General features: G+C 40.7%; 1 protein-coding gene across 1 annotated transcript in view; it reads left to right on the top strand.

Annotated features, from left to right (window-relative positions):
* The window catches only part of LOC138246138 (myosin-4-like), a 167,083-nt gene that overhangs the window by 72,133 nt on the left and 73,364 nt on the right, over positions 1-21,586 (top strand). The window contains exons 11-19 of the mRNA XM_069200409.1: positions 1,942-2,080; positions 3,913-4,031; positions 5,290-5,439; positions 5,552-5,722; positions 6,697-7,006; positions 9,964-10,031; positions 10,116-10,203; positions 10,290-10,407; positions 11,582-11,705. Coding sequence (XP_069056510.1) covers positions 1,942-2,080; positions 3,913-4,031; positions 5,290-5,439; positions 5,552-5,722; positions 6,697-7,006; positions 9,964-10,031; positions 10,116-10,203; positions 10,290-10,407; positions 11,582-11,705 — 1,287 coding nt within the window. The remainder of the gene's footprint in view (positions 1-1,941; positions 2,081-3,912; positions 4,032-5,289; positions 5,440-5,551; positions 5,723-6,696; positions 7,007-9,963; positions 10,032-10,115; positions 10,204-10,289; positions 10,408-11,581; positions 11,706-21,586) is intronic.

Below are 21,586 nucleotides of genomic sequence, written 5' to 3'. Positions count from 1 at the left end.
TCCTGAAAAAGTGACCAGCTGACCACTGTCCAGTGGCCAAAAAGGAGTTTGCGCCAGGTGCACTCTGGGAGTTGAAGTCCGCACTTCCCAAGGACCATCACAGAACTTCTGGACCCTTGGGGTGAGCTGTGGACCCCAAAAGAACCTTAAAAGAACATCTGGGTGAAGCCCCAGAAGTTTGGAAAAGATTGGAGAAATTTTAGAAAAAAGCTCCATAAAGTGACCGACTCGACGCGGAAATTCTAGCCGGCTTGCCTCAACCGCGACCCGGCCTGACTTCGTGGTTCGTCCCGGTCAAGAAAACCATCCGAAAAAAAGACTAAGTCCGAACGTAAAAAGTTGACCGGGACCTTCCAGCCATCGTATCCGAGAAGGGCTCCACGGACGTCGGATCAAGATCCAGGTTTACCCCGGTCGAAGGATTTTCATCTCGAAAAAACGACTAAGTCCGAAGGTAAAAATCACCACCGAGGAAACCGACTTCGCGTATCCGGACAAGGGCTCCAGGAGGTCTGATCCAACTGGCAGGTTCGTCCCGGGGAAGAAAAACATCGAAAAAGAGACTAAGTCAGAAGGTAACTTTTTGACCGAGGCCTCCCGCGACTTGTAGCCGAGCAGGGCTCCATCGCGGTCGGCCTGAAAGTTTGACTTTGCCCCGGTCCTGGTGCAACCAGATGACCCGATTGGCGCTTTTCGTTTCTGAGCGCTAGAAAATAATAATACTTTAAAAATTCATATCTCCGGTTCCCCTGAACCGATTTTAATCGTTTTTGTGTCATTTTAAAGATAAAAATATAAGCTATTTTTATAAATTGGTTTTGGATTTTTAAACTGTTTCCTGTGTTTTATTTAATTACTGTTTTGTGATATTTGAATGCTTTACACTTTGTCTCCTAAGTTAAGCCTTGACGCTCGATGCTAAGCTACCAAGGGTAGAGCTGGGATTAATTTACTGAGACCTAACTGTACTTTTGTGGAGGTTTGTGGCTTGTTGCTAGGTGTAGGTACCTACCTGCCCTATCAATAACCCATTTTCCAACACTATCTTAAAGACATAAGATTAATTTGTTCATCTTTTATTTGTGCATCCTTAATAGAACCTACGTTAGTGCAAGCTGTCACGAAACAAAAATACCCTCTCAACAAATGCTGAAGTTATTAGCTGTTGCAAACCAAATGGAAAAGAATGGATATATTTCTGCTTGCTGTGACCTCGAACTCTTCCATTAATGTGCCACTGTGTAAACAAAACGACAAGCACTTATGTAAATAATGTGACAGTCTGCAGATGAAACACAGTATTATTTCACACTATATTTGTTTAGTCAAATAGAATATGATTGTTTTATTTCACACTATATTTGTTTAGTCAAATACAATATGATTGTGTTGATTTACAGAAATACATTATTTAAACGTCTTCAAATAAATGCAATTGAATTAAAATATACTATTTTGTTAATGTTAACTAACACCTCTAATTATTAATTTACACACCCATTATAATGTTCATTTTAAAAGTAATAAAACGAAGCCCAGCATCAATCTGTGCTTGATCAAATGGTACTCTATAAACATGATGCTAATTTGACAAATAATGATACCTTTTTCAGCTTTCTGTCAGTGCTTGTGATATGGGTACACATTTCGAACCTAGTACTAATGAACACCTACTTCTTTGATAATATAAGTAAACAAATCTGACAGTGACAAAAGCAATGCTCCTCTTGTTCCCTTTTTGGAAAGCACTCGGAGGTGGGTATTGTTTCCGATACAGAAACTGCTACCAACACTGCTAATAAACACATAACACTTTACAAAGTTTATAGGTACGTTATTAAAACATTATTTCATGTGTTTTAAAGTTGTATAGCATCTACAACGGCCATACAACTCTTTTGTCCTGTGGATACTTTCATGAAAATTGATTTTCCTTCACAGGAAGCAATTGATATATTGGGGTTCAACCACGAGGAAAAAGTAGGGATCTACAAACTTACAGGGGCTGTGATGCACCAGGGAAACATGAGGTTCAAGCAGAAACCAAGAGAAGAGCAGGCTGAGCCAGATGGCACTGAAGGTAGTATTCTTCCAGAAGGCAATAGTGTTTTAAGAATATAAGAGTAAATTTGCCTTGGGGCAATGTAACCGTATTTGACTTAATTCACTAATTATTCTAGTTATGTTTTACTTTCCTCTCGTGCCTTACTGTCAGTTTTAATTTCCCATTATTTTGTCTGTGTGAATCCTGCAAATATATTAATACCACCCTTTTCAGAAGAACATTTTGGCCAATGCTCTTCAATTTATGGGTGTGATTCACAAATAGTCTGAAAATTGCAAATAGTGTACGCAATACGTGAGCAAAATGCTTACATATGGCCCAAACAAAATTGGGAATATTTTCCATGCACTTTCAAAAGAGCATATTTTATATGCTGGGCGTACTCCTCTTTGAGGTAATAAAAATGCTGATGAAGTCACTTTATATTGCTCGGAATTACCGAGGTGAAATTCTTGCTTTACTGATAAAGAATGGAGGAGCAAAGTTTCTACAGATGTATGATTCCGTAAATCTGCTGCGGTCTGTGGGAGTGCACACCATGTGCTTGTATTGTATACTCTGTCACTTCCTCCAGACCTACTCGTGGTATTCCCAATTTGTTCACCTATTTGTAATTTACAGTTAGGTAATAGGCACCAGGGTTAGACTGGGACAGAAAAGATGCATTGTTACTAAATGAAAAGTGCCCCCCATTATTAGAATTAAATAGTTACAAAAGGGAACCACATTTGAAAGTTAGGGCAGTTTTAAGCTCGTAAAGACAGACTGTGTAACTGTTATACATGACTGCATGAATTTGTGTTTGCCGCAGGCAATGCTTGTAATTAAATCGGAAAATCAGCAATAAAAACCGGTACAGCAAACCATAAACCAGGCCCAAAATCTGCCAAAAACAGCGTATGCACTGGCCTGTCAGTCTAGCTTTTTGGGCACTTCCAGATATCCCTATCTGCAAGCCCAGTGCTTAATTTATAAAGGAACGAGTGCCGGGGCCCAAAGCTGTCCCGCATACCCTGGCTACATAATCTTGAATTCACCACAGGTCTCATTACTCGGCTACCACACACTCTTGCCCTTTTATTTCAATCTTGCACGTTCTTGCTGTGTCTATTTATGCCCGTTTTACTGTCTTTCTCTTCCCCCTTTTTTTTGCTTTTCTCTGTTTTGTTCGAGGTCAATATCCGGCTTAAATTAAGCCAGTAGGACCCTGATGTGCACATATACAATGTAGACTGCACACAAATGGGACGTATTTTCCTGTTTAAACTGAACTTCTAGTTTCCTTCGTGGAGCCCGAACACTTTCCTCCTGTGCACATTACAACTGTGCTCCGATATAACTCTGTTCTCCACCAAAAAAGAACAAAATGGCTTATTTTCAAGCGTATAAATAAAGGTGCTCCATTTTAATAGTTCTCTTGCACCTTCTTTGCTTTTAATGCGACTTGTTCCACTGTCATGCGCAGAGGTTAGTGTTCTAGAACTATTTTTAATATCACGAGGTGATAGATCTTTTGATTTTTCAAGGAAAATGGCCAGAAAGACACTCACTGTCAAATCTTTGCTTATGTTGCTAATGGGTTCGGAGCTGTGCTGCAGTCGCTCAGTCAGACTGGCAAGAAGTGTATTTGAGCTCTATGCTTTGACTTATTTTGGGATAGTAGAGGTGGTAGTATTTATATGCCCTTCTCGCGCTTTTTTGTTTAATTATACAAACGTTTTCAATGTGATAATAATGGTGAATTACAGAGACAAAACTTCACAACGTTGCAGACTCCAGTACTACAGTGGGGCCAGATATGTGTGAAAGTAACCTTACTGAACACAAATATGATTTAATATTCACAGATGCAGACAAAGTAGCCTATTTGATGGGCCTGAATTCAGCTGACCTAGTAAAGTCCTTGTGTTACCCCAGAGTGAAAGTTGGGAATGAATATGTAACAAGAAGTCAAAGTGTTCAGCAGGTAATATACTGCCAGAATCTGTTGCTTTTAATTATGAATTGCCTTTGGGAAGCTTTTCCCACTCTGTTAACAAAATGTATTTATTCGCTGTCTCACTGTCGTAGTTTCCAAGCGTTTATCTACCTATATTCTGTCCATCCATCTGTGCATCGATTCATCCATCTTTTTTTGTGAGTCGTGGTCTCTTCCACACTGAACAATATGGAGCAACCATGACTCATGAGATGTAAAACCTTGATTAGATCATGATGCCCATCACCACCCTCAAGAATAGTAATGAATACCACATCACACTTATTGAATCCTCATGCATTATGTATGCCATGCTGTGCTTAAGTTGAGCAAATGGAAACAAAGATATTTAACTCTAGGCAGAGCACAAAGGGGCTCAGTGCAGTGAGATAAAATCAAAGCAACTAAAGGTTGTTTTCTTTTGTAAAGGGGTTCTGGAATTCCGTCTATGGCTCAATTAGAACATTGGAACGTTGGCAGCTCCATTGAAAACAATGGAGTGCTCCGGGCTATTACTGGCCGCTAAATGCCCGCAGCGCCAACATTCCAATGTTCTCTTTGTTCACAGCAAGAGTTGTGAACAAAGCCTCACGGAGCCCGAGGGTATTTTAATCCCCACGGGCTCCGTGAGGAATTTGTTTTATTTAATAGAACATTCTGCCCTGAGTGGCAGAATGTTCTAATAGCCTTAGAACCCGCTGTAGCGGGCTCTACCGGCTATTAAAGGCCCACTCCCTTGTTGTTCCAAGCCTATATTAGAACATTGGAATGGTTGGAGCTCCATTGGAGGCAAAGGAGTGCTCTCGGCTTTTACTGGCTGGTAAAAGCCTGAGTATCTACATTCCAATGTTCTTTGTTCACAGCATCAGCTATGAACAAAGGCCTCACAGAGCCCGAGGTGTTTTTAATCCCCTCTGGTTCTGTGAGAACTTTGTTTTATTTATTAGAACATTCTGCTTCGGCTTCGGCCTTCAACACTGGGCAGGCCTTTAATGGCCAGTATAGCCCGCTACGGTGGGCTCTAAGACTTTATTAGAAGTGTTTTCTCAAGTTATTTAATCTGTACTGTGGTAATAACCATGTCATTTGACCATTTCACAATGATAATATGTGTGTGAATATTTATTTGTTAGTGCAATGGACAAAAATAATGTGCTATTGTACAACAATTCTTTCGCTGGTATGGCATAAACATACATACATCTGAGCACAGTCAATAGAACACTGCTGTATTTCATTTTTTCAGGTTCAAAATGCTGTTGGTGCATTAGGAAGAACGGTATATGAAAAATTATTTTCATGGCTGGTGACCCGTATAAATCAGCAACTGGATACAAGGCAGTCAAGGCAATACTTCATTGGAGTGCTGGACATTGCTGGATTTGAAATCTTTGATGTAAGGGTTGCTAGCATGCTGAGTTGCAATGTTACATATGAGCGCAGATCTATGGGTGGTTTACCCAGTCCTTGACTAAAACTTTTTCTTATTTAATTTAATTTATATTCAGTTCAACACGTTTGAACAGCTGTGCATCAACTTCACAAATGAAAAACTGCAACAGTTCTTCAACCACCACATGTTCGTCCTGGAGCAAGAGGAGTACAAGAAGGAAGGGATCGAGTGGGAGTTCATAGACTTTGGGATGGACCTGGCAGCCTGCATTCAGCTTATAGAAAAGGTAAACTGTTTGTCAAAATCTATGTTGACATAGTTTTTGGATTAATTTCAATTTATTTAACAGTATAATATAGATACCGTTACATCAAATTATAGATGTGTATTATGACTTATGTGAATGGTTAGTAAGATAATTTAACTAAAACAAGCCTACCAGACTCTAAACGTATAGAAAATATTAAAAGAATGCATGGGTAGCCATTCTTAGCTGTACTTCAAAGAAATGTGTGTGTTATTATGAGATCAAGAGGCTTTGCACAAGTTTATACATCAAAATCAAGTAAGGAGATCAACAATGGTCTTCTGTTTTGTAAAACAAATTCCCAAATCAGGGCCATTGATTGATTTCCTTGCCAGAAATGCAAGCCTCAAAAGCAAATTCAGTGACATTCAACTGCCCTAAAAAGGGTGAGGCAACAATCAACGTGGCCTAGCTTGCAAGTTACTAACTGGCTGCAAGGTGAAGGGTTTTCACTGGTGGAGCTGGCTGAGGCTTCTCCAGTAAAAATCCAGGGTTTCCCCGACCTCCAAATGTGATGGAGAACAGCAGGATTGGTTGCTGGTGCATCTGCTATTTGTTTGCTGCTTTGTCTATAAGGAACATTTTTATTGCAGAACAAGCTCTTACATGGTGGCTGTATAAATAATAATTTACTGATGAATGACTTTGTAGAATACCTTTGCAGGATTACCTATTTTGAAAATACTGCAATTCCATGAAATTCCTATTGTATTTTATATACAATCAGCTTTTATTTATTTTGAACCAATATGTTAATTTCCTTAATACAATCCTACCAAATAATCAAAAGTTAAGAAGATGCCAAAACCTTCTTACTGTTCAATAGTTACAATCCTTCTAAATAATCATTACAGCTCTGTGATCCAGAGTAAGAAATAACATTTGATTTCTACATCTTGAGTAGCACTGAAAACACTTTCTAAAACTGTATTTATTTGACCTTATATTTTCAGCCACTGGGGATATTCTCAATTCTTGAAGAAGAATGTATGTTCCCAAAAGCATCAGATACAACCTTCAAGAACAAGCTATTTGACCAGCATCTTGGCAAATCACCCAATTTCCAGAAACCAAAAGCTGGAAAAGGAAAGGCTGAATCTCATTTTTCACTCCTTCACTATGCGGGAACTGTAGATTATAATGTCACAGGTTGGCTGGAAAAGAACAAGGACCCACTAAATGAGACTGTGGTGGGGTTGTACCAGAAATCATCAATGAAACTTTTGGCCTCTCTGTTCTCCACATTCCCTGCAACAGATGCAGGTAAGAGTAAAATAGCAAATCAGTTAATTTCTAAAAGCTATATTTCAATTAAACATTGAAAAAACATATGCACACTGTATATTATCCAGTTGGTGATTTTTGTTTATGCTATCTCCCCATACACATTGGCATGACTGAGTTTTTAATCTCTGAGTAATAGCGCACCTATTTCAACCTAGGCCACCACATCTAAAATGAATTTTCACATGGCTACTAATGATGGAAGTCAAGGAACTGGTTCTGCTGAGACACACAAGGCACACTAAAATTAACAATTATGGAACCAAACATAGGTGTATACTTTTCAGAATTCCTGATTCACGGTTGTTCCCTTCTTTATAAACACCATAGTCAAGACTGCTATATGTAGTAAAGTAGATTGCCAGAAAATATTGCTGCTAATTCCCTGCTTACAGTCCTGTAGTGAGCTACTAGTTCCAAAAGTGTTTATATCCTCAGTAACTGCACTAGTTATAAAAGTTAAGGCTTTGAGGCTATGAAATCATACATCCAGGGGTGTAGCATGGTCAGTATGATTTGGGAGGCGTGAGCTTCACATTTCCCAACAATCATGCTGGGACATCTTGTCAAAACACATTATGATAAGCTGGACATGAACGGGACTTAAGGAGCAGCAGAAAGACGGAGTATGGACTGATAGGGGTTACATTTAAAACACAATATTTTTCAAACTAATCAACATTTTGTCTAAGGCCTTCAAAACACAGAGGAGAGAGAGACTGTGTGTGATTTAGTCATTGTGTACATGTAAAAATCCTAGGTGAAATCTGACTGAATACTTGTTAGCGCGTCTGACCGTGATAAGTAAACTTACAAGGGGACGCAAATAGGTTGATGAACCTTTTGACTTCAAATTAAAATGTTCCCACCATAACTCCAGTACATGCAGATTAATAATCAATAATTAATCAATATCATCAATAATCAATCATAATAGCATTAATAATCAATGGAGTCAGTAACAGTCACACACCATGACTTTTCAGTCATGAATAACCACACATTTGGTAAAAGTTAGAATGTTTATTTCCCTATATTAACAATGCTAATGTCACGTAAATTAATCTCAAAATCAAATGATACATGTACAGAAACAACACTGGCTGTCCAAAGCGCCGAAAGAAACGCAATCTAATCAAAGCTTGTACTATTATACACTATAAGGTTACAGTCCAAATCAATAACAGGAACAATTGCGCAAACTATATCACATACATTTAGATTCAGCAAAGAAAAGCATCAAACTTTATTCCCTATCGCAGACTTTCATTAGTGAGAATCCATCCTTAACTAACACCAGATTAGCATCAGCATGTTGGGCTTCATGCAAAACAATTTAGTAAACACAAATTTGGAAAACATCTAGCTATGGCACTATCAAAACTGTGGAAAGAAAAAGCAAACATACATTGCAAGTCACATTTAGAAGTCATATACCTCTCCTCATTCTGGATCGGCAAGCTAAGAAAGTCTTCGTCAGTAGGACATCAGTTCGGTCAGCAAGACATCAGGATTCAGCATCAACGTTCAGAAAACACAAAGGGCCTGATTACAACTTTGGAGGAAGGTGTTAAAACGTCCCAAATGTGACAGATATACCACCAGCCGTGTTACAAGTCCATTATATCCTATGGAACTCGTAATACGGCTGGTGGTATATCCGTCACATTTGGGACGGATTAACACCTCCTCCAAAGTTGTAATCAGGCCCAAAGTCTTTAAGGAACTTGAAAGAGTAGAGGTAAACCCTCAAGAATAGTAGAGAGAATGCTTATGCACAATGGCAAAACGCGCAATTCTGGCTTCTTCTCAGTGCAGTCCTGTTAAGTTATATTCCCTGAAACTACTTCCCAAGTCCCTATTGGTCAAGGGATCACATGTTCACACTTTGTTCAATAAAAAACTTCACACCTATGAATTCTACCACTACTCCGTTCACATGTCGCTGATTGGCTTCTCTTGCAATGTCCTCATCATCCAGCTCATCAGGTAACAATATTGTTGCAGCTTATACTCCAGTCAGCGTCTCAATTGTTCTCCTCCTGAGAAAGTCAGTCCCGGTATATACACTGATTATCAAAATAATGTCTTAAAAAATATTTCTCTTAGCTCCACAGTCAGCTATGGTAAAACTATTTGTTTTATTTTAATCTATCTATTGGCTTGCCTTGAGTTAGATTTCTAACTTTAGATCACTGATGGGATGGGCACGACTAGTATAATTGTGGCCTAATGAAAGGTTATTTTTCCCTTCAAAAACTAAAACACAGAAACAATAATACAATGGAAAAAAATAATTGTTTTCTTCTTACTTTCAACTTTGCTAGAAAAGTTGACCTACTACTTGAATGCATCAAACGCTTGTACATACATTGAAAGTGAGCATAAGAATCAAATAATTAAGACAAGGGACAGAGTGTACATGTCTATATTCTCATTCTAGTTACATTCACAATATTGTCATAAAGAGTAGTTTTTTAAGTGGTCTCCTGGGAACTCATCAGTCTTCCGAGAAAGAGCATGTCACATTCTGACACAGGAGGGGCCTGAAATTCCAAGGAAAAGCTCGCCCTGGACCTGTGTTCTCAAGGGAGATAAGCAGAACAGCAGGAATCACACATCATACATTTTGGCTCAGGTCCATATACCAGGGCTGTAGGAGTTTCTTGAACACCAATGGATGTCTCCTGACAGCAAAACCCCATTAACACTTCTCCTAAGAAACCCCTTGAAGGCTACCTAATTACAAGGCCAGGCTCACTACAAATCAATAAGACCACATCTGTTAAGTTTTCATGTGATCACAGTGGTACTTAGAAGCATATTATATTCGAGATTCATGCATTGATGTATCCTGCCTAAATATTTAGTTAATGTAGAAGTTAGTATAATTTGCCAGCATTCTCAAAAAACTTCCCTTTTCCACTTAAACACAGGAAATGCGGGTAGACTAAATGGGAAGAAGAAAGGATCTTCATTCCAGACAGTGTCTGCACTTTTTAGGGTAACTATCCATGCTAAATATTTGCTTCACTTTTGGTCTATAGTTGTATTGTTTTGCCATGTACTTATACCTTCATAATTTTAGGAAAACCTGAACAAGTTGATGAGCAATTTGAGAATAACTCATCCCCATTTTGTTCGCTGCCTGATTCCCAACGAGACCAAAACCCCAGGTAAAACAATCTAGAAGTGCTTGAATTTTGTGTTTTTAGAATTCTTATATTTAGCATTTAATTCATGTAACATATGACATTTTTAGGAGCCATGGACAACCATCTTGTGATGCACCAATTACGGTGCAATGGCGTTTTGGAAGGCATCAGAATATGCCGAAAGGGATTCCCTAGCAGAATCCTCTATGGAGATTTCAAACAAAGGTACAAGTTCTTGTGGGCTGTGTAATTTTTTTTCTTCTGTTTTTAATAAGAAATAGATAGTGCATTACGAACAAAAGAGCTCCCTGCAACAAACAAAGTAGGCTATTAATTACAAATGCAACCAACACCCTCACAGATCATTTTCTCAAAAGCCATGCACCAGTCTATCTTTTTATTCCATGTTCTAAACTTGGGACCTGTTGTGCTTACCATTTGTATAATTTGTCCACCTTGAGACCATGGGGCAGATTTACTTAAAAAACAGCAACGCAGCACATTAACATAGCCAAAGTAACTGAGCTGCTTTGTATTGGGGAGAGAGCAGCACAGATCCATTTACACTAAGATAGGGACTTTTTTCCCCCAGTGCTGGTGCACAAACAGACTTCCTAGTGCCACTCAAACATCTTTGCACATAGTGCAAAAGTGTGTGTGATAGCTAGTAATGCTTTGTACTGGAAGCATACCCTATATGAAACATGCTTAAATTAAATGTAAAACTTTTCACACATTAGATATGTGTCGGACCGTGCAACACACTTGCGATGCATGAAAAGTTAAGAGAAAATAAATTATTTCTCCTATTCATCTTTCTCAAGTAAGCATTATCTTAGTGCAAAGTGTTGTTAAATTTTTTTAGTAGGTAGGGCTTTGCGTCAAATACCATGCGTGGTAACATGGGAAAACCCAGGTACGCCCATGGGACACCCTCTTGATGCAAAGTAGTGCAAAACACTTTCACTTAGGAGCTTTGCATTGGAAAGTATATACCTTATCAAGACTTTGCTTTGGTTTGTGTCATTTTGCTTGACTGTACACTTGTGTAAAGTGTTGCTTACACTGCCCCATTCTTCCTCAGTTTTGATGTCCTCTTGGCAGCGTAACCATTCACAGGGGTAGCTAAACTGGCAATGAAAGTCACAATTATTTGAACAATTGCTATACAGCACATATCAAAATAATGGTAAAGATATGAAATTACTACCCCAAATGGTCAGACGGAAAAAGGATTCTCTTTTAATCATAATCCGAAAAGGCAAAACGTTAATATAAAAAATATAATACATGCATTTTATTTACTGATGCACTGATTGTAAATATCTAGTTTTTAAATGGATTGTAATTGATTTCACTGAACAATAACACTTCTGCATCTTAAACTTGAATATAACAGGTACAAAGTGTTAAACGCAACTGCCATCCCTGATGGAAAGTTTATTGACAGCAGGAAGGCGTGTGAAAAGCTCCTGAGATCCATTGACATCGACCACACTCAGTATAAATTTGGCCATACAAAGGCAAGTGTTACCTATGATGCCGATTTTCTGGTCAGCAGTTTACTTTGCATGGCTTTTGATTTCATAGTTTAAAACCATAAAGTTTATTTATTTAATCATTTTCTAGCGCGCGACCAAGATAAATTGCATTATTTAAAAACCCATTTAACAACATTTTTACTTTTGTGTAGTGAACCTGATTTGACAGTTTTCTCTGTCACCCCCAACACGCACGGACTGCGTGGTCAATCATAAGGCAAGCATTGCAGATTTTTCTGTTAAGTTGCACTATATGCAGCCTCAATATGCAGTGAGAATGTTTATTAAATGAAGCCGTGAGCCCAAGCAACCTACTAACACACAGAGCTGGCACAGCCGATAGAGAAGCTGTGCTCCCAGCAGCGATTTAACGAGCATACGCAACAAGAACAGTATAAATGCAGCGTTAGAAATGGAGTCTCTAGTTGGCAGAGGTATTCACCTCTGTCCAAAAAGGAACCACAATCCTAGTCAGGGTAAGTCACACACAATCCAAATTATCCTCTGCCCACCCTCTGGTAGCTTGGCCCTGAGCACTCAGGCTTAACTAAGAAGGTCCTCACTGCGATGCAGGGTTCTTTTGACGCCCAGGGACGGTGCAGGGAAAAATCCTGGGTGTGCAGGAAGAAGTCACAGGTGCTGCGTTGATCCAGTAGGCAATGAGTAAAATTTTCTGTCGCACGGCAGGCGCTGTGTTGATTGTTCACTAAGGAAGTCAGACGGCGACGTTCTGGTTCGGCTGTGCGTAGATCCGGTAAGGGCAGTGTGTTGAATTTCCGGTCGCTACGTAGGCACGGCGTCAATCTGCGCTCGGGAAGTTGGGCTGCATCATTCCGGTTTGGCTGTGTGGTGATTTTCTCATCACAGGGCAGGCTGTGCATCGTTTCCGACAGGCTGTGTGTTGACTTTTGGCACAAAAGGAGTTTCATTGAAGAGATGAAGTTTTTCTGGCCCTGAGACTTGAGAAAACAGGATGCAATCTCAATCCAAGACATTTGAGAGCACTTCTCAGCAAAGTCAGAGGCCAGCAAGGCAACAGGGCAACAGCAAAGCAGCAGTCCTTCACAACAAAGCAGTCCAAGCGAGTCCTTTGGGCAGCCAGGTAGTTCCTTTATGACTGGTTGCAGGATCTGGTCCAGAAGTGTCTGATTTGGTGGGGTCAGAGACCCAGTTTATATACCCCAAAATGCCTTTGAAATGTGGGAGACTTCAAAGAGTAGTTTTGAAATGCACAAGTTCCCCTTTCAGTACAGGTCTGTCTGCCAGGGTACCAGTCGGTATGTAAGTGTCAGGCCCTCCACGCTCCCAGCCCAGGAAGACTCATTCAGTATGCAGATGAGTGCATGTGTGACTGAGTAGCCTGTGTTTGTGGTTGTCTGGGTGAAATGCACAAGGGACCTGTCAACCAGCCCAGCCAGACGTGGATTAGAGACAGGCTGTAAGGCACAGATGGATTTTAAGTGCAGAGAAAAGCTCACTTTCTAAAAGTGGCATTTCTAAAATAGTAGTATAAAATCCAACTTCACTAATAAGCAGGATTTTGTATTACCATTCTGGCCATACTAAATATGACTTTGTTACCCCTTTCTGATCTGAATCCACCACTCAAACAATATATGAGGGTAGCCCTAATGCCATTCTATTAAAGGAGCAGGCCTCGCAGTAGTGGAGAACGAATTTAGGGGTTTTCCACTACCAGGACATATAAAACACACCTGTATATGTCCTGCTTTCTACCTACATAGCACCCTGCTCTCTGGGTAACCTAGGGCCTACCTTAGGGTTGACTTATGTGTAGAAAAAGAGGGTTTAAGGCTTGACAAGTACGTTTGAATGCCAAGTCGAAGTGGCAATAGAACTGCACACACGGGCCTTGCAATGGCAGGCCTGAGACGTGGCTAAGGCGCTACCTATGTGGGTGGCACAACCAGTGCTCCAGGCCCACTAGTAGCATTCAATTTACAGGCCCTTGGCACATGTAGTGCACTTTACTAGGGACTTACAAGTAAATTAAATATGCCAATTGGGTATGAGCCAATGTTGCCATGTTTTGGGGAGAGAGCAAATTCACTTTAGCATTGATTAGCAGTGGTAAAGTGTGCAGAGTCCTAAGACCAGCAAAAACAGTGTAAGAATAGTGGAGGGAGGCAGGCAAAACGTTGGGGGATGACCACTCTAAAGCTGTCAGGTCTAGCATGCAGCAATACCAGTATTTGCCACACTGAGGAACAGGTACAACACATGAAGAATCAGCGCATGATTTCTGTTTCCTAAAATATGGATTGGTGTTTCTCTTCCCATAGAAGAGCAACTGCAGGGCACTCTTCACAGAAGTAAGTGGGTGTGAATCGATGACAGTAAGAGAAAGGCTTACAAGACTCCCACACAGGCGTGAGAGAGGCTGTAGTACATTTGCACCGGCAAAGGGCTTGGCAGCAGAGGCCACAAATAGTTGGGGGAGAATTGCAGAGAGCAGGAGCTCATTGATGAAAGTGCTACTGCAGCAAGGAGAACTGCAGGGTATTCAATGGTGATAGAGGAGCTTCACCGATGGGAGTATAGAGGACATGATGCTAAAACGGAACTGGATCAAAGGAATTAAAAACGGCTCAGTGCTAGGAGATGCTGTGAGGATCCTCACCCATTTAAAAAGGACTGATGGACTGTATAGCCACTTACACTGCTGCTATAAAGGCTACAGCGAGTACAGTGGGTCTCACTGATAGGAGCGGTTATTGTGGGGTTCATTGCTGTGAAACAAACATCAGGAGCATTTGACATATGTCAAGTAGAAAGGAGGTCTCACTGATGAGAGGCTGCAGGGGACCCTCTTTTCTAGGAGACGTACTTTAGCAAGGAGGTAACTTCACTGCTGAGTTAGGGTCTACAGAAATTATGCCTACAGGAGGGGTGTAGCACAGAGCCCTGAAACACATGCGGTGAAGGGGGCCTCCACTCTTCTGGTGGCACCTCATTCAGCCACCCAAGGGAGAAGTCATACAGAGCACCCTCGAGAGAGGTTGAGTAATTTACTAAAAATAAGGGCCTCACATAAAGGAAAATTTCATTCACAAACTTGATTATAGAGGCCCATATGTGTGGTGACTTACCTCAGGTCTCGCAGGACACAATGCGTCCTGACGTTGGGTACAGGAAGCCTCATTACAAAACTCAGTGGACCTGCTCATCTTTGATTAGGGTTACTTTTCACTTCGCTTCTCCTAATCTAGGGGCTCATCTCCTTTCATAGGTGCAGTTCTACCGCATGGTGTGAAAGTCATTTGTGGCATTGGTGGAAATTTGTGACTCTAACATTTTTAGGTCTGGATTTTGACAGACTATTTGTCTCTAAAAAAGAAAAAAAATGACTTAGCATGGGTGTTCGACCTGTCAGCCTTAGAGCGGTTTTCACCCAAGCTTATTGCCTCACCTCCTCCATTTTTGATGACTTTATTTTTGTTGGCCTTAGGACTGCTAACTATTGCTAAAGTAATTGTGCTCACTCCCCTAAAACATGGTTAATTTGGCTCATACCTAATTGGCATATTGAATTTACTTATAAGCCCCTTGTAGAGTGTTACTACATGTACCAATCGCCTGTAGAATAAATGCTACTAGTGGGCCTGCAGCACTGATTGTGCCATCCACTTAAGTAGCACCTTAAAACAGGTCCCAGGCCTGTCATTGCAGCCTGAATGCAGTTTTAAACTGCCATGTCGACTTGAAATTAAAACCCACTTGCCATGACTTAAACTCCCCTTTTATTACATATAAGGCACCCTTAAGATAGACCCTGGGTAGCCCATAGTGCAGGGTGCTGTGTAATCAAAGGTTAGAAATGTACTTCTATGTTTTTTTGTATCCTAGTCCTAAATTAGTTTTTCACTACTGTGAGGTCTTCCCCTCCCATAGGATAATACTGGGGATTTCTTATTGCATTCAATAAGCTGTAATTTCCAATTGTAATGTCTTGTGTGGTGTATTTGCAACTGTGGGGAAGAGCCCTATTTAATGGTGACTGAGTTTTTGATCACAATTATAAAATTGCCACTTTCAGAAACTTGGCATTTTACTGCTCTTAGCCCTTTTGTGCCTATAGCCTGGTCTGTCACATGACTGGGTGTAACTGATAGTTAGACATAGTGCTTCCTTCCAGGAGAGAGGGGCTCAAAGACTTGGACTACGCACCCAGAGTCACCTGAGGGTGGAAGGACTTTGTCAGCACTGGTGAGCGCTATTGATGTAATTACTGCTCCCTGCAGCACAAGATGTGCTCGGACACGTGCCTAGGTGAAGACAAGTCCAAGAGCAGGCCTGTTTTAACCAGTCCACAGCTGGCCAAAGCTGGGCTGGGCCACCCCTCTTGACCCCCACTTCCTTGGGTCCTTGTTTTTCTGGCTGCTCATCGAAGCATCTGAGCTATAAAACCTATGGGGAAGAGGAAAGTGATGCCCTCGTCCAAGCTGGGTAAGGACCGTTCCTCCACTTCACTAATTGCCATATTTTTTAGCAGCACCATGCGAGCAATAAATTCTGAAATAGAATGTGTGGAGGAAAGACTGGCGGCCGTTCAGAAAACTTTGACTTTACCCTTGAGCACTCCTTCACTGCTGTAAGTATCACACAGCGACCTAGCGGTAAAATAATCCAATCCTTACCAATTACTGCTGAAACTACTTCACCTAGTTCTCTACCCAGCAGGCCTCTTTTCCCAAAAAGAAAAGAGGAACACACTAGAGCTGTAATAATCATGACAAAATTTTAAGTTCTGCTCCAAAGATCTTATTCTCGATTAGGGATGTCTTTGGGCCCTCACACTGTAAAAGTGCTTGATAATGACTACTTAGTAAATAATCTTGCTAAGTCTCTTGAGGGGGGGTCATTTAATCTTTACGAGAACCCATTCAACTCTCCCTCAAGTCCTCTGAAGCCTCCCTTGTCAATTTGGTCAATAAGGAATTGCAGAATACTGTTCTTTCTGCTTCTCAAAGGAAGGTACTCAATAACAACTCCACTGAACCATGGTTGGGGTGAGAACATAACAGCTCTACTTCTCCTGGACACTCTGTCATAGATATTTCAGCAGCCTCTTGCTCTTTTGTCCCTAGGGGTGCTCTAGGCAGGCCTTATTTGGGGTACCATTAACCATCTGTTAACGTTATTACACCTTGCATTAACCCTAATCCCATACAATGGGTAGACTAAAAAACCCTGCACTTACCACCGGAGGCTGCATCACTGGTGATTGTATTTAAAAATCTGCCCCCCCTTGTAACCTTACCTGACTGATGACGACATGCAGCTTAAAAATAAAGTTACACATTGGATAGGAAAAGCTCCCAGACTTAGTCATACCAGAAGATTCTATAATGATATCATTATTGTGAGAAGGGTCTCCTGGGTGGGGAATAACACAAAAAAAGAAGAATGGGGACTGCACTGTTGTTAATTTTAAGGATCCCAAAGTGGTTGGTTTTTGGTTACATAGATTGAATTATGCTGCCTTTGTGAGTAGCTCTCTAACAGCGACCCCTCTAGGATATTCTTACAAATCTTCTAATCATGTAACCCTGGACACCATCTCATTATGGTCCAAACACATGGTTACCTTTTGTTAAAACTCACAACAGGTTCATTCCCCTGGAGTTTCTGGAGAAGCTAGATGGTCTTCTAACCATAGAATCTGCAGATGGCATCTGCCCTAACACTCCTGACTATTGTCTTTACCTGGCTGCTCCAGCTTACAAGGGGATTACAAATGGCGGCCCCTGTGCAGCTCAGTGATTTCTAACTCACCTTGCCTGATTACCGAGACAGATTCTATTTCCCTTGATTCTAATAACTTTTCCTTTGTTACTTCCCTGAATCCCACCTCCCACGATTGCAAACTAATGTCTTGGAACGTAGGTGGAGTTAATAGGGAACTATCTGACTCTTCATGGCTCAATATGATAAATGAATGTAAAATCATGTGTTTCCGGGAGACCCAGGCCCTTGCAACCACGTATATAAATGGGTAGGTCTCTTTTGGCATCCTTGCCATCCCCAAGGGAGGACAGTTAACCTTTATATCTGTCTCTCTAACTGATAAGATTACTAAAATCGAAAATGATTCTCCTCACTTCCAGATTCTAATCATTAACATTTCTCCCCAGCAATTGATTTTGTGGTTAATTTCTACCACAATAATTGTAATCAGTTGAATAATGAATTTCCAAGGTTTTTAGATAATGCTCTTAGCAATGCACTTTATAATCTAGACGGGGACGCTTTTGTAATTTAGGTGGAGATTTTAATACTAGGCCATGTGCCATTTCGCATGAAACAGTATGTGGCACTTTTGGGGGCACTGATAGAATAGATTATTTGCACTTTATTCCGCTGTGATGTTTTTAATAAGATCCTGTTATCATCATTTCAAGATCTTCGGTAGATTTGGTTAAATATTTTTCCCTTTTGTTTAATGCTTTCAGTGATCACAGTCCTTTGCCCCTTATTTTAACAGTGGATGATGTGTTTTTACAACATTTTCAGATTTTACCTGCACTGGAGATACACACTAAAAGTAGTGTTATAAGAAAATGGATCAGTATTAACTCAAAATCTTTATTATATAATCTGGTGACAAAAAAAGTGGCCTAACCTTCAAATCTTCCTAGGGACCGAGCCTGATCCAGCTGACTTATTGTGCTCTTATGATTTCATCTGTGGAACAGTTTATAATCTATTATCCATTTCAAGGCAAAAAGTGCTTTGATGGTGAGTGTTCACATGCTCACTGTGACTGACTCTAGGCTCTTAAGGATATTCCTCCGGTGGCAACTAAAGTAAAACTATGCAGAGCTAGGGTAAACAGGCAATTAAATCTAGAAAAGAAACAGTTAGGCAGGCTGTCTGGGCACACCTAAGCAAGGTCAGCAGGAAGGATACACCCCTCATCTGGGAAACATTAATGTCCTTTATGTTTTAGATGGTCACAGCACTATTGTGGATAACGTCATTGCCTCCACCAGTGGTTAGATTATTTCTCAAAGCTTTATTTTAAACCTGATGCATATACTATGAAATACGGTGTCCCATGGGATATTGGTCTAAAGTTTCCTGATTTTCCATGTTCACCCTGACTGAGGTAATTAATGCCATTAATCAAAGTCCGAGGTATAAAGCTTAAGGCCCGGATGGATTCCTGTTGTGTATTTAAGGACAATATCAAGCTCTGGGCCCTTCTTCTAGTAAACATGTTCAGCAGAGAGTTCGCATACCCGTTTGATATAGAACTGGTGTCAGGCAAGTATGTGTCATTGCTCCTTTTTTTTATTTATAATTATGAGCCTCTATCCGCCTTGCAGAACATTGTGGCTGATGTTCCCAAGGTGGGACCATACATCTCCATGTTCTGATGTATTCAGACAACTGTGTTTTAATTGAATGGCAAGAACTGTGGTAGGCCTACAGAGGTTTTTCAATAACTTTGTACTTTTATGAATACCCTGGACTTGTCAATTAAGGCCTCCAAATCATGATATGCGGTTGTCAGTCTCTTAAAATTTAATTTCTCCATGTTAATGCCTTTGGATTGTTACATTTATTCACCTTCGCATACTTAAGAATCACTTTTGATGACAAAGGCACCTGGTCTCACATAATGAGATTTAGGAAAGCTCAGTTGGAACATTCTATAGCAGTAATATTTAGGTTTGCTGCTAAACTGGGCCATAGTTAGTCCTCTGTTGCTCTTTGTATAGGCTAAGCCTGAAATATTGCTTAGTCGTTCTGTAATTCTAGATTTTCTATGTCATGAAAAAGTCAACAATTCTCCATGGCTGATGCACATCAACGGTCAGCTTGCTCTAATAGGGAGCATAAAACCTTTTGACAATCTACAGAGTATCAACTCTTCTTGAAAAGTGACTGTCATATTCAGATATCTTGCTTTGCTAAAAAGTAGCAGAGAGGTGGCAGAATGCAGTAAACAGAGGATCAGCTTCTATCAACCACAGATCATATGGAACCCTATCTCACTTCTCTCCCTACTACTTTTCATTTCCACTTTTTCCTGGTCAGATTTTATTTTAATCTAGCTCATTTTTTAGTTTCTTCCCCTAAAGCAGTGTTTAGAGAATCAGATCTGATACTCTGTCCTCGCGAGTCTGTTATGCCACAGTCATTGTTTCATTTTGTGAATTTCTGCAAACTTTATACAGTCCCAAGGAAAAATAAAATATTACTCTTACTGGAGACTCTTTATACTCATCAATGTAGATAGGCGCTGCTGTACTTACAACTTTTACAAACTGAAACAGTTTATTGAGTGGTTCATAAATATATTTTGGCCTCGGGCAGGTTAAGAAATATGGCTGGCAAATTGTTTACAGTCTATATTTGCAAGTCTTAATCTTCCATATATGTCTTAATGCACTTTCGAACACAGCACCAGATCCAGGTACTTTTACAGCTGATTGCCTTTTTCTTTTTTCAACTCTACAATATAAACCTTCTTTTTGCCCTATGATATATTTTTGTGTGATTTTAACAGTTTTGCTTTATAGTTGTGCGTATTGTAATGTGCTGTGGTTTACTCTATATTCTGTATATACTTCAGCCGGCTTGGAGCTAGGACAGGGGAGGCAAGAAATTCATTGCACTTCAAAAGTACTGTCTAGAAGCTTCTCCCACCTTCCAGAACCAGGGCACCAGTGTATAAATGTAGGACCTCAGCCACCAACCCATCAGTAAACTTCTGGACATGTGGATGCTCTACAAGAAAGAAGGACCACTGCGCTTCTACAGAGACTTCTACTCTGCTGGACTACTGCCCTAAAGTAACTGGTTCCCTGCTGTGCTGTCCTGTTTCCTGCTGCCCTCTTGCTTGGGGAAGAAGAACTGGACCTCAACTTCATCTTGGACCCAGGACCCCAGAGAGACTCCAAAGTCTAGTCTGGCCTCCTGATCTGAGCATCATGGAGATAAAAGACTTCCCTGCACAGTTCCTGGACCCAGCTGCAGCAAGTTCCTGACCCCACGTGGTGCCTCTCAGGTCCCGGACCCTTGCTGTGTCTGACAGGCTCTTTAAATCGAGTTTATGAGCTCTTCAGAACGGCAAATGGGCCTGTTCACATCAAGATCGTGCCACTCATACCGAAGTTCAGCAAGAGCCACTACCAGCCCACTTGTTCACACACCAAGCACCTATCGCCTGCTGAGGACTGCCAACCCAAAGCTCCAGCCCACCGTCCACGACGCCTGGCCTGCTCTTCGCGCCATGCTGACCACTGCCTATGATGCCCTTCTTGCTTTCTGCAGCCCTTTCCAACACAAATGGGAATCTTGGCACAAAACATGAGGAGGTAAAACTAAAGCGGGATTCATTTGGGACTGTATCCAACTTGCGCTCCATTGCAGTTGGCCTGAACTTTTGACTTTAACCTCGCCCAGCATGACCACATATCCCCCGTTGGCGCTTTATGTTTTTAGGCACTATTTTTTAATTTATTCTTCACAAACTCATAACCCCATTTCTACTGATTAGATTTTTGTCAGTTTGGTCTTGTTTTATTTATTAAATTGTGCTCTATTTTTCTAACCTGGTATGGGATCCTTTTGTGTGGTGTTTTCAATATTTTACTGTTTGATGTGCTGCTCAAATACTTCACTCATTTTTTCTAAGTTAGGGAGTTGAGCACAGGTTTGTTTAAGGGGTTGGCTTGTGCCTAACTCTGACTAGGATTATGGCTGCTGCTTGACCAGGGATCATTTCCCAGTCAACCGATAACCCAATTTCTCACAGTGGGCTTTGAGTCCACCCCTTTAAACTACTTTTTTCAGTAGTCACATTCAGCCTTCGACCAGAAACTTTGTCAATC

This window comes from Pleurodeles waltl, chromosome 7 (genome assembly GCF_031143425.1).
Source record: "Pleurodeles waltl isolate 20211129_DDA chromosome 7, aPleWal1.hap1.20221129, whole genome shotgun sequence".
Taxonomy (NCBI): Eukaryota; Metazoa; Chordata; class Amphibia; order Caudata; family Salamandridae; genus Pleurodeles; species Pleurodeles waltl.
The sequence above is the reverse complement of the archived record's forward strand: the minus strand, read 5'-3'. Positions and strand labels throughout refer to the sequence as shown.